Below are 14,311 nucleotides of genomic sequence, written 5' to 3'. Positions count from 1 at the left end.
AATGCTCTTCACGTACGGATTGGACCACACCGCCGCACAGGAAAGATTTTGCATCTGATACGCATCTTGTAATCTGGTCGCACGAACATTTTGTGATGTATTCGGTGTGAACCGACCTTTAGCCAATCAGGATGCAGAACACAATGTACGTTCATAAGCTGTTGAAAAAAAAAAAGGATGCAAAATTACATTGTAAAAAAAATCCGCGAAACACCGAGGCCGCGAAAGATGAATCACGTTATAGTGAGGGAGGACTGTATTCCTATTTGTATTGACATTGCTGCATGAGACACTGTTACTTACTCAAGTTATTGACTGAGATTGTGACTCAGATTACCATACTGAGCTTGCCATGGGAAATTAGTGAAAGGAAGAATAAATTCTGAAAAGGATTTTCCCAAAGAAAAGGAGCCATTCAACATTAGCTTTGAATTTGAATTTTCAATCTCAGCATGGCAGAAGTAGCACAACTCACAGCAGAACAAGCAAAAATTCATTCTCCGGTAGTACGCATACTCAGTCAATCTCAGTATGAGGTAAACTCCGACCGTGACACTGACCTGTTATTTTTATGAAGGTACCACGACAACACAGAGGAAACATAATAACACACACACACACACACACACACACACACACACACACACACACACACACACACACACACACACACACACACACACACACACACACAGAGACGCTAAATAAATAAATTTATTTGTACAAATGTATGTCTTTAATCAGATTCTACCTAAACCGCTGCATTGGTACAAACTTTATTTATCAATTAGAATTAAACCAGAGGAATCACACACACTATTTTACTTTATACACCATTATAACACTACAGAGTACAGAGTATGTACACCTTTTTGTACATCCAACCTTCAAACACATACTCATTTGGCCATAATTGACAACTCTACTTAAGCTCCTCCCACTATATGAATACATACTTCCGACTGGCACTGTATAGTAAAATGATCCCCCCACTCTAATGTATTGGGGGGTTGCGTGGACGAGCCTGTCCTGAACAATAACAAAGACAGACTTTTATTAACTCCACTTTCACACACCTTTGCTCATCTGTGCTCCTTTAAAAAAAAGCTAATCCATTTCATCAAATCATGACATTAAATAAAGTGCAGTATTTAAAAGTGTTTTCCACTTATTAAAAAGAAAAGAAATGTCATTACTGGGCTTACGCCTTCATAGACAAATTACTTTCCTGATGAGATTTGGCTGCTGACTGTAATGAATGTTTGTAAATGTATTATTATGTATTATCCTGAATATTTCACTTTGAATGAAGCAGTTTGTATAGAATTTGAAAATGTCTCTGAATAGAGAATACAGTAATAATCAAATAAGTCTTTTTTATTATTATTATTATTATTGTATCCACATTTTGAAAGGACAAATTTATCAAAAATATCTCTTCGTATTAAGAAGACGCTTCATTCTCAAACCCTTTTTAATTATAAGATAATATTTGAACGTTTTCTAAAATCTCAATAATAATAATTACAACATGGACTCCACAGTGCACGTGTGTAAACTCATGGCCTGGGGCCAAGTTTGTATTAATGAATGGGACTAAACTTCCATAAAGTTTGGCCTAAAATCTTGTAAATGTCCTTATTAGTAGATTTATGTCTAACAAAACACATTATTATTATTCACTATATTCATTTTATTGCCTTTTATAAATGGGGCTACTTTACAGTTTTAGAGCCTGAGTTTGTGGTTTTGATGTTTTGTCAGTTTTTATCCTGTTTGTGTGTCTTTGGAGTCATTATGTGTGTGTTTTTTATGTTCGTGTCATTGTTGTAATTTTGTGCATTTATCTGTTATTTTGTGCATTTTTGTTGTCGATATGTGCCTTTTTAGGCACACTTTTTGTATTTTTGTTGTTGTTTTCTGTATTTTTCTAACCCTAACCTTATTTTTGATAGAAATGAACTATGTGCACTTGCAAATTTGAATGCTGGAACATTCCTTTCACGTGTCAAACTTTTAATTGGAAATAAAATTATTTTATAAAATGATCCTGAAGACAAAATTTTTCTGCAAACAAGTCTTAAATAGGTAGCCAGAGTGTTCCCATGATTGTAATCATTCTATATTTACCTTTTATTAACCAGATTAAAAAAAAAATTCATGTCACAAATGCAATATTCAATAAACAACTAAAATATACGAGAATGGATTTATAAAGTACAAGCAATAGATATGGAGTCATTAGGTTATTGTGAATGAAAAAGAAAGCTTACATAATAATGCATGAATACTAGCATAGTTTCTGGGTGGAAAAAAGTGTACATGACTTACAGTAGGGGTCCAAGAAGATGGTTTGTACCATATGCGGAGTAATTCATTTGAAAAAAATACAATATTTAATGTAATGTACATAACATACAATTATTTTAAGTGCCATAAACACATTATTATGCACCATATAAATTGTATTGCTTTTTAAAAAAATTTGATTACTTTACAGTTTTAGAGCCCGTGTTCCTCCATCTTGAAATCACATGATTGATGATGTCACACGGCCCCACTGCCTGTAAATATCCCATTGTTCAGCCTGATTTTTTAGATCATTTATCAGCTTTTTATATCATTTAGTAGCTTTTTCAGTTTTTTGGTTGATCTAAATAACCAGGAAAAGTTAAAAATGCTGATACACATATTTGAAAGAATCTAATTTTGTAAATAACTGGAACGGAACTGTATTTAGTGTCTTATGAATAAATGTATTTCCATAGTTTTTATCATTTCCGAGTATCTCCCGCCCGGTGTGGGACCAATTTGAAATGTGTATATTGAGTTTTTAATGCTTTCATTTGTTAATTTCCCACTATATCTCTCTCTCTCAAGTACCCTCTTTTGTGCCATCACGTACCCCCATTTGAGAAAATAACCATATATGACCCCCCACCCCTTGCAATACAACTCGTATCCATAATTTTGTAGTGATTCAATATTGCGAAACGTTTCTTCCCACATTTAAAGCTGCAGGACGTAAGTTCAGTTTTTGGTAATTTTGTCAACAATTTATAAAAACCATTGATCATATTGTAATTCAAAGTGTCCTGAGAACACTGAACAAAAAGCTTCACAGTCGTGCACATTCACAAAGATGATGGTTAACGAGCGTGGCTGTTTCCATTCCAGTCTCACAGATTGAAGGTTTAACATGGACATATTATGGGGGCGCTATAGACTATTGACCAGATATGCACCCCCTAGAGGTGCAATTTTCCATTCCCCCGGAAGTCCATACAAGGCCTATAACAGTATAACTGATGATGCATTCATTACGACTCGGAAAATCGGCATTTCGAAGTTCTTTAAAGCATTTCAGACACAGCATGTCGAAAAAGATCCAAATCACGTCTGGCCGAGATAGTATTTACAATAAAGACATTAATATTTGTGTGATTTGTGGCCTTCCAATAAGTGACAGATACTGTATTAGTCCCAACAGGATCTTCACTTTAAATCTGTGACCAATTTCTATTTAATTAAGGGAAATATTAAGTAATAATTTCTGGAAAATGTAAAGTTTTGTTAGAATTTTGAGTTTCAACAGTTTAACAATAAAAATGACTGCAATTATGTGATATAAGCACTGGGAAAACTGTGAACACCTGCAAATATTCAGTTTCATTTACTCATAATGCTTTTTTCCGTCGCCCTTTCCGGCATGAAAAAGGACAAAAAAAGGACAAAAAAAAAAAAACAATGATGTGATTTTGCTCTGAATGTCAAATGAATTTCTGTGAATGCAACCATGTCGGAAATGAACTGAATAAATAAATAAAAATAAATAAATAAAATGATTCAAGGTTTTTCTGTCATTTTTACTTTCTTCTGCGGGAAGAGTTGGATGCTCCAAAGGGCCAGATTTGGTCCCCGGGCCATGAGTTTGACGCACGTGCTTTAAACCAATACATTAAGGAAGACCTACTATATGTGCACGTGGTGGGAAATCTGTTCAGTGGTTTAAATGAGTAATGTTTCACTGTTATACAGAGATAATGATCCAAATGATCAAATCCTGTGTTTATTTATTACCAAATACCTATTTAAGAATTAAAATCATGTGTATTTAAAAACCCTCAGCCTGACTTTTGGGACGCTCAAGGTTGATTTCACATTTTCTCCCAGTTTTTATTGTTGTTGGTATTTTATCATTATTGTACGCCTCGTGTTTTTAGGTTTTTTTTGGTAGTTTATAATTTTTTGCAGGATGAATCTTATCTAATAAGTCACAGTCTCATGTGAAAGGCTGGAATCCCCTGTAAGGAGGCCCAGCTTAAATTAGTTTTTTCACTTAATGAAGGTCAGGAGAGAGTCACATCTTGCCTTTTGTGATAGTTTATCCCTATCTCCTGTTATCTCTGTTTTGGCCCTTTAATCCTAATTGTATTGTATAATTGTGCGATGTGGTCCTGGTGCTCTTTGAATTATTGGCCCTATCCTTTCAATATTACCCAGTGCTTTGAACTGCTGGTTATTTCCTTTCTGCTCCGTTCTGTGCGTGTTATTCAGGGAAAATCAGCTCAAGTTCAGTCGTTTTAAATGTTCCCACGTGACAAATTATTCAGTCTTTTACTTAAATACATCTTCAGAGTGACTCATGGATGTGTTGATTGCCTCTGGGTGTCAGTGACTAGAAATGATTAGATAAAGGAAATGTTCAGTGCTAAATGTTGTGAAAAAGTGTAATTATTAACCATGCGTATTTACACAGAATGGGACACCTGCCTTAGCCAGGAACTGTCCGCACTTCAGAAATTAGATTTTCGGATATCTTAAAAAACTGAAATTAACTTATTTTAAACAGAAATACAACATAACTAGTACTACAGAAGTGAATTAAAGCCAATTTTAATGGAAAAATTTATTTTGGGCAAATCAAGAATAAAGTTGAAATGTTGAGAATAAAGTCGAAATGTTGAGATTTAAGTGAAAATGTCAAGATTAAAGTTGAAATTTTGAGAATAAAGTCACAATTTAGAGATTAAAGTTGAAATGTCGAGATTAAAGTTGAAATGTCGAGATTAAAGTTGAAATATCGAGAATGACGTCCAAATGTCGAGAATAAAGTAAAAATGTTGAGAATAAAGTTGAAATTTTAAAATTGAAGTCAAAATTTTGAGATTAAAGTTGAAATATCAAGAATAAAGTGAAAATGTTGAGAACAAAGTTGAAATTTTGGGATTGAAGTCGAAATTTTGAGATTAAAGTGGAAATTTTGAGAATAAAATCAAAATTTCGAGAGCGAAATTAAAATGTTGAGATTAAAGTCGAAATCTTGAGATTAAAGGCGATATTTTGAGAATAAAGTCGAGATCAATGTAAAAATGTTATGAATAAAGTGGAATCGTCGAAATTAAAGTCGAAAAGACGAGAACAAAATTTCGACATTCTCAAAATTTTGAGATTAAAATGGAAAATTTAAGAATAAAGTTGAAATGTCAAGATTAAAGTCAAAATCTAGATATTAAAGTTGAAATTTCATAGTTGAAAGTCGAAATGATAAGATTAAAGTTGATATTTCCAGAATAAAGTTGAGATTGAAGTAAAATTGCTGAGAATAAAGTGGAATCGTCAAGATTAAAGTCGAAAAGACGAGAATGAAGTCAAAATGTCGAGAATGTCAAAATTTTGAGATTAAAGTCAAAATTTTGAGAATAAAGTTGAAATATCAAGAATAAAGTTAAAATGTCGAGAATAAAGTCGAAATTTTGAGATTTAAGTTGAAATGTTGAGAATAAAAAAGAAATGTCAAGATTGAAGTATTTTTTTTTTTTTAAATAAACTAAAAATACACCATAGTGATAAAAGTGTAATGTTTACTAATAAAGTCAAATCTACAGAAGCTGATTAGGGCCAATTCACCATATACTCCATCAGTCTCCATCCAAACTGGTCCTAATGTGTTTCCGTAGTTCCTCAATAACCACAGACAAACTGAATGTTCCACCTCTTCATAATTTTACTGGTTTTTACTTCTGAACACATTACGTTTTCATCAAAATCTCTTCAAAGTCTATAAAGATATTATAACACTGTGTTTGTGAGATAAAAGAGAAATAATTTGTTAATAAACCCAACTTTGAATTATAGTTTAACTCATTCATTGATACACAACCACAATCTGATGATTGTTGTCATTTGGTGAATTGAATCTGAACATTGCAACTTTATTTCCGACATTACGACTTAATTGTTGACATTTTGACTTTATTATTATTCTTTATTTGCCCAAGATTATTTTCTCCATCAAAATTGTCCCTAATCCACTTCTGTACATAACAGTTCTCGTCCTGAGTCATTATATTAAAATATGTGAGGGTTTCTAAACGTATTCTAAGAGTATTTATGAGTACCATCACACTGAAGAGGTTTAGTTAGTTTAGAGGGTGAAAAAATAAGAATCGTAACAGTGGAAAAGCTGGAATATCAATTCTATAGTTGTCAGCAGGGACTCGAGCATATAATAATATGTGGTGCTACCAACGTAAACACAAAAAAATGAGAATCTGGCTGAATGTCACAGGTGGATTCTGGGATCATAGAAATACGCTTCCAGTAATTTGTGATAGGGTGATTTTTCAGTTCCAACGTGGTTCAGCAGGAGTTCCTCCGACACGAGGGAAGAACGTATGAATCAAAACAGTCTGAAAAAGTGAAGAAAAAGTTATAAAAGTCGAGCGCATTGCAGCTGTCTGCTTTTCTAATGTATCATTTTGTGGGAGAAGCATCACTAAACAGGATGGAAATACAATAAAAGGCAAAGCTGTTGGAGCCTCAGCACCATGGACAGTTCCAGTAGGAGCTTAGCTCAGTGTTTAACAGTTTAACAGGCTGTGGTGTGTCACTGTGTCAACCCCCCCACCCCCCATCCCCCCACTTTCACTTTCATAGGCGGGAGATGGACAGACACATGTCCTTAAATAATCCCCAACTGTGTGTGTGTGTGTTGTATTTCAAACACACACAAAACGCTACATTAAAAATGCAATAATATATATGTATAAAATGCTCTCCTTTTCCTTTCAGGCCACGCACAGCTGCGCCCGTTATTCTGATGACTGTATTTAACACAGTGCAATCAAACTTGCTGCACATAGAAATAATAATAATAAGAATAATAATATCCATCTCGATCCTTGACAAAAAAAAAAAAAATCATTTCTCATTATCTCTTTAAATTGTCTTGGGAACTTTCCGCTGCGCATTTATTAAACAATTCCTTTTTGAATGAGAGACATAGCGGAGTTTTCCCTGGTGAGCACGAGGAGGCACAGCGTCCCCCCCTCCACCCCCAACCCCTCCCTAAAATAATTTCCTCTTATCTGATTCATTGATCTCCAAATGAAGCCTATGCAGTCTGGCGCCCCGTGCACTGTGCACTGTGCACGTCAAATTACACACGCGCTGCTCAGGGAAAGATACATGGACACATGGAACAATTTCAAACTGCAAATATATATATATATATATATATATATATATATATATATATATATATATATATGATACTATGCTCCATCACATAGGGTGGTTAATGCTGGATTTATTCTAGAGCAGGTGTGTGTGTGTGTGTGTGTGTGTGTGTGGGTGGGGGTGGGGGGGGGAGGATGGGGTAAGGGGGTGAGCGAGGTGTCCTCCATGAACTGGCCTTTTAAACTAGAAATGTACAGGCATGGAAAGATAGGAGGAAGATCTAGTTACGAGCTGCCGATAGACGCAGGCGCGCGCGTGCGTGCGTATTTGTGTGTGCCATGTTGTGCGTGTGTGTGTGTGAGAACGAGCGAAGGTGACACAAAACATGGATTCATTATTGTATATATATATATATATATATAAGCTTGCAGTATTTACATTGTCGTGGAAATAGCAGACTAAACACATCATCTATTTTTTGGGTGAAAATGTTATTGTTTATTTATCTCCATTATTTGTAATATTTTAATGACTTTATTTATTTACTTTTTATTATTTAACACTGAAATAGGTAATTGTAATAATTAGAATTAAAATGCGGGGAGTTTTCAGTTTGTGTGTGTGTGTGTGTGTGTGTGTGTGGGGGGGGGGGGGGGGGGGGGGGGGGGGGGGGCGTTTAAAAAGCCATCAGTCTGCCTTTGGTTTAATAATCACAGCTGAAGGAATCATATATCACACACACACACACACACACACACACACACACACACACACACACACACACACACACACACACACACACACACACACACTAGCCTGAGGGCTATTAGGCAGCGTTTCATTCCGTGCCTCTTTAAAACCACCACATTGTCACATTGATGTGAACTAATGCAACAATTACAGCCGCTGACGTCACTTCATACAACTTGTAATATTTCTCCGCTGTTTTGGAATATTTACTCTCATATCGTCGCTGATTTTTAGCGTTCCCGCGCGCGTGCACCGGCTGCACGCGCGCGGGCCTATCTTATATGGATTGTTGTTTTTTTAAACGTAAGAATATGTTTATTTTGGAGAAGTATATATATATATATATATATATATATATATATATATATATATATCTGTGTGTGTGTGTGTGTGTGTCATGTCATGGCCAACCAACTATATAGTTGTGAGAAATACCACGCTAATTATTTCTATAGCAAAACGAAGATAAATAAATAAAGAATAGAATAAAATAAAATACAAAGCTTTTATTGCAGTTAAGACAAAGTACAACGAAATTAAAGAGACAGCTCTCGTGGTACAAGATAGAAAGAAAAAAAGATTGTATTTACAAAGAGAACAATAAACAAATAAAAATAAGAACAACAATAGCATAAATATACAAGGTGTGTGAAAATGTTATTACAAGTTTAAATTATTATTATTATTATTATTATTATTATTATTATTATTATTATTATTATTATCATTATTATTATTATTAATAATAATAATATTAATATTATTATTATTATTGTTGTTGTTGTTGTTTTCTATTCCTTAAAACGTGGGATTTTTGTCTAAACTTTCAGTTTCCTGCTAAACCTGTGTGGTTTGTCGGCACAAAGGCGCGTGCGTGTGTGTGCGTGTAGTACAGTACAGTATGGGTCACCTCTGTGCGTAAAGTCTGGTTTTAAGGTTAAAGGTCCATGTTTGATGCAATTCATCATGAAATGGAAAACACACACACACACACACACACACACACACACACACACACACACACACACACACACACACACACACACACACACTTCTTACATTTATTTCTCTTCTTCTTCTTCTTCTTCTTCTTTTGTTTACATTGTCCTGTCCATATTTTTCCATATTTCGCGGTGAAGGTATTTCCGTCGCGTCGCGCGCCCTGGCCGCTGATTGGTCGCTGTGCCTGTGAGTGAACGCCCTGTAGATTATGTCAGATTGCGTGCAGAAACCAAACCAGCCCAGCCTTTGAACTTCACCGCTTTTGGCTCGCATTCACGCGCCTTCCGCTCATTTCCAAACCAGGTGCTCAGAGAGAAAGAGAGAGAGATAGAGAGACATAGAGAGGGAAGGAGTGAGAGAGTGCGCGCGTGTGTGTGAGTGTGTGTGTGTGAGTGGAACAGAAGAAGAAGAAGAAGAAGAAGAAGAAAAAAAAAACTCTTTTTACGACTCGTGCAAAGTGACGGCGGAACCTCGCGCTTTTTTTAACCTTTGTGGATTTCCTGTGTTTTGCTGCTTTGACTCAGTTGTGAGTATAACTGGACTTTAACGCAGCTTGTGTTTTTAACCCGGGGCAAGAACAAGTCCAGTGGCTGGATTTTTACATTTACCTTTCATTTCTCCTCCTCCTCCTCCTTCTTGTTCTTCTTCTTGTTCTTCTTCTTCGGTCTCTGATCATCCAGACGCAGACGGGGCCAATGACTGGTTCCTGGTACCTGGACAGGTGAACTGCACTTTATCTTCTCCTATAACAACTTTTTTCCTGCTTGTTGCACTTTGGGGGATAAAAAGTTTAAAGATGTCAAAACCCGCCGATCATATCAAGAGGCCGATGAACGCGTTCATGGTTTGGTCCAGGGGCCAGAGGAGGAAAATGGCCCAGGAGAACCCCAAGATGCACAACTCGGAGATCAGCAAGCGTCTGGGGGCCGAGTGGAAGCTGCTTTCAGAGTCGGAGAAGCGTCCGTACATCGACGAGGCCAAGCGGCTCCGGGCGCAGCACATGAAGGAACACCCCGACTACAAGTACCGCCCGCGGCGCAAACCCAAGAACCTGCTGAAGAAGGACCGCTACGTGTTCCCGCTGCCCTACCTGGGGGACACGGACCACCTGAAGGGGCTCCCGGTGTCCGCCGCCGACTCGCTGCTGGGCGCGTCCGACAAAGTGCGGGCGTTCCTGCCCCCCACCTCCGCCCCCTACTCCTTCCTCGACCCGAGCCAGTTCAGCACCAGCGCCATCCAGAAGATGACGGAGATGCCCCACACGTTGAGCACCAGCACGTTGCCCTACGCCTCCTCGTTGGGATACCAGAACGGCGCGTTCGGCACCCTGGGGTGCCCCAGTCAGCACACCCACACCCACCCGTCGCCCACGAACCCGGGCTACGTGGTTCCGTGTAACTGCACAGCCTGGTCCGCGTCCAGTTTACAGCCCCCAGTGGCCTACATACTGTTTCCAGGTATGACCAAGTCTGGGATAGACCCCTATTCATCCGCACACGCCGCCGCCATGTAACCCCCGAACCCCGTTTTTACTCACATCACATGCATGTAAATATGAAATATAAGGACAGCGGCACGGACACTGGACACTGGTGCCTCGGACTCGGTCCAGAATTAACAAAAAAAAAAAAAAAAAAAAGAAAAGAAAAGAAAAGAAAGAACGGGAAACTTTTCCAGAAGTTCTTGGACGAAGCTCTGCGAACTGTAAGAAAATGTATAAATGTTCTAATAACGTTTATGGCAGCCAGAAAAAAAGAAAGGAGGCCTTTAACTTTATTTATTGTGTACATTTCAAGGCTGGTTTGTGTTGATCAATGATTATTGATTAGGTATAGTCAATACTTTTTAGTTCCTCTCATTTGGATTTTTGCACAATTAACTGTTTATCGTCCTGTATTAAATTTATTAATAACATCAGGACAACAGGCTGGTTTATATACGGGTTATATTGTTTATATTTAATCCCACAATTAAAATAAACACAGCAGACAAATAAAAAAAATGCTTCCATCTTAAAATTGGTGAGAAAAAAAAAGATGTTTCATTCTGTGGTTCAGTGCTTTTAATATAACCCCAAGCGTAATATTAATTCATTTGATTTAGTTTCTAATTATTTTTATTTTAAGGAAACCTAAATTTATGTGTATTTTCTATCAAAGATGGTAATTTAAAACCCTGTCATGTTATGGAAAGGAAAATGTATGTGGAAGGTTTGAAACCTCCTCTTTGTTCAGATACTGAGCAAAGACATTTCCAATAAAGACAATCTGTCTTCAACCACATCTTATTTTATTTATTTATTCCTGTATCTGTTGCTACACGATAACGCACGTGGAGCCTTTTTTTAAATCAGTGGTTTCCAACCTCCTTCTTCTTCTTTTTTTTATATCAACCAAATAATTTATTTTATTTTATTTTAAATAATTCGTTTTTGATCATGTTAGTTATACTTTGTAACAAATACAGATGATTAATGCAACAGTGACAAGATGCGCCAGTATTTTATTTATTTCATTTCCTCTTTTTTTATACTGCATTTTTTAAAATCATAGATTTATATTTGAGAACGTGTAAAAGTATAGAATACAGTTTTTTTTAAAGATGTGCGTGTGTGTGTGTGTTGTGATTAAATTGAACAAATAATAATAATTCAAAAACGATTTAAAATTATATATGTTTTTAATCAGTAATTATTTTTATATCAATTACTATAGACATTTGAGGCGACCCTATTTAAATTACATGGGGGTCACGACCCCAAGGTTGAAAAGCACTGCTTTAAATGACCAAAATAAGGCTGAAATTAATTATTTAAAATAGACAAAACACTTCAGTATATAGAATTGTATTATTTAAATTCGATATATTAGATTTGGAAAATACAATTTTAAATGTTTGAGCCCAGATGATCAATAGAGTTGATTGGCTGTAGATAATCTGATCGATTCCGTAATTAATCCCATAGCCTCTTCCTGTTCTTTGTGTGTTTTTGTGCTTATTACTATTAGTGATGATGATGAGGATTAATAGAGGAGCACAGTTCAGTTCAGGCATGTTGCTTTTTATTATGAAGGCGTGTTTAGAACTCATGATGAACCGGTTCTTTGACTCCCCCCCCCCACTCCCACCCCTGAGGGATCCCGCCCGCTCGTCCGACTCGTTTAGCTGCTACATAATCACTACAGGAACTGCTTTAATTACAGGTTCAGCTAATAGAGCGACGCTAAAGCAGTGCTGTGATTTTTATTTTTTATTATTTTTCTGTTTTCACTATTCACAATGTTTTTGTTTTGTCCCGTGTACTCCTTTACATTTTTGTTAAATCGCGTGTACCCCCTCTTCATATCATAAGCACCCTCTCCATAATTTCATATGCGCTCTCCTAAACCCCTAAATGTCTCTCAAACATTGGTTCCCTTAGGCTTAAATTTACAAATACAAAAGAGTGAGTGGATTTTAAAGTAACTATAGAACTTGTATGTGATTACTTCAATAGTAATTAAATAAAGTCTCCTTGACAGCATAAAATAATCTTGTTTCAATAAATTACAAGAAAATGTAGTATTTTTTTGAGCAATAAAAAAAATAATAATAAAAAAGCTTAAAAAAGGAACTATAAGAACATTCATTACACGATTGTATTTTAATTTAATTTAATTAATTGTTCAATTTTTCTGAGAATTCCCTAAAATATGCTCCTGTACCCTGAAGGGTACGTGCACCCCTGTTTGGGAACCACTACTTTAGACCAAGAGGTTTCCAAGAACGCACATGATTCAAACGTTCAAACACAATCTGCATCATGTGTAAAATGAACAGAGTGCATTTCAAGGACCGCACTCATTTGTGTTAATGGTGTGATATTAATTAAAGTGTTTACTTATCTACTGGAAACATGTGGACAAGCCCCCCACCCCCCATCCCCCGTTCTGCATCATTGCCCAGGGTGCAATTCAACCCTGGGGAGGGCTGATGAGGTGTGTGCATGTGTGTGTGTGTGTGTTTAAAATACTTTATTGCAATAATTAACAGAAAATAAATTGTCATCATGAGGACATTGCATTAAAAAAACCTAATATATTAATTAAACAGAACAATACACACCATTCTCAATGCAAAAGAGGAAAAAAAACGGGAGAAAAAAACAATTTCATAAGTGTTTTTTTTTTTTTTTTTTGTCACACATTTGATACAATTATTTAAATATCTAGTCTATTTTCAGAGTAAAATCATCTTTAATTTTTCTATTTTTTTCGACATCTTACGTATGTTATAGTGTTCTCAACCAAATATTTATTTTGGGTGAAATTTGTTTTTGTTTCTGTCCTTGGCAGGAAGTGTTTTTTTTTATTTTTTATTTATTTATTTAATGACAAGTAATATATTAATTAAATAGGAAAGAAAGAAAGAAACAAAAAAACAATTCACACCATCTCCATACAAAGTTTAAAACATAATAGGAAAAGGGGGAGAAGTGCCTTTTTATATATATTTTGATGTAATTATGTAATTGTGTACATAGTCTAACTATATTATATTTTCAGAGTAAATTCAGCCACATTTTTATTTTGGTTAAATTGTATTTGTTTCTGTGTCGTTGGCAGTAAGTGTTTTTATTTTAATGACAGTTTTTATCTGAAACTAAACGACTGTGAAGTTTGATCAAATCCAACGCGTCAATTTTGAAATTAAGATTCTTGTCTTTTAAGAAGGCAGATCTACCTTTAAATCAGTGTTTTTCAACCTAGGGGTCGTGGAATGTTTTTAAAATAATCATTGATTGAAATATATATATATATATATATATATATATATATATATATATCCTTAACAACACATGGTAATTTCACTTTCGCAAATATTAATCTATAGTTCAAATAAAATGCAGTATAAAAGAGAAGAAGGAACAATGATCAAAAACTATAATATTCAAAAAAATTATTTGGGGTTACCAGAATTTTGGGAAACAGACCCAAAAATAAGGTTGGGAACCACTCATAATTATTTCTAAACATGCAGGGTCCTATATTAAAATTTTTGAATTATTGATTTTAATATTAATTGTATGTTTTTGTTATTTAAGTGATTTTAAATGTAT

At 35.5% G+C, this 14,311-nt stretch overlaps 1 protein-coding gene across 1 annotated transcript; it reads left to right on the top strand.

The window, feature by feature from the left end:
• The first annotated feature begins 9,473 nt into the window (after positions 1-9,473).
• On the top strand, positions 9,474-11,127 carry sox14 (SRY-box transcription factor 14). The gene is made up of 2 exons (XM_028445118.1): positions 9,474-9,739; positions 9,894-11,127. The coding sequence occupies exon 2, from the start codon at positions 10,010-10,012 to the stop codon at positions 10,724-10,726; it is 717 nt and encodes a 238-aa protein (XP_028300919.1). The 5' UTR covers positions 9,474-9,739; positions 9,894-10,009; the 3' UTR covers positions 10,727-11,127.
• The last annotated feature ends 3,184 nt before the right edge of the window (positions 11,128-14,311 follow it).

The sequence above is a fragment of the Gouania willdenowi genome, chromosome 4, assembly GCF_900634775.1.
Source record: "Gouania willdenowi chromosome 4, fGouWil2.1, whole genome shotgun sequence".
Classification (NCBI taxonomy): Eukaryota; Metazoa; Chordata; class Actinopteri; order Blenniiformes; family Gobiesocidae; genus Gouania; species Gouania willdenowi.
This window is presented reverse-complemented; position numbering and strand designations above follow the sequence as displayed.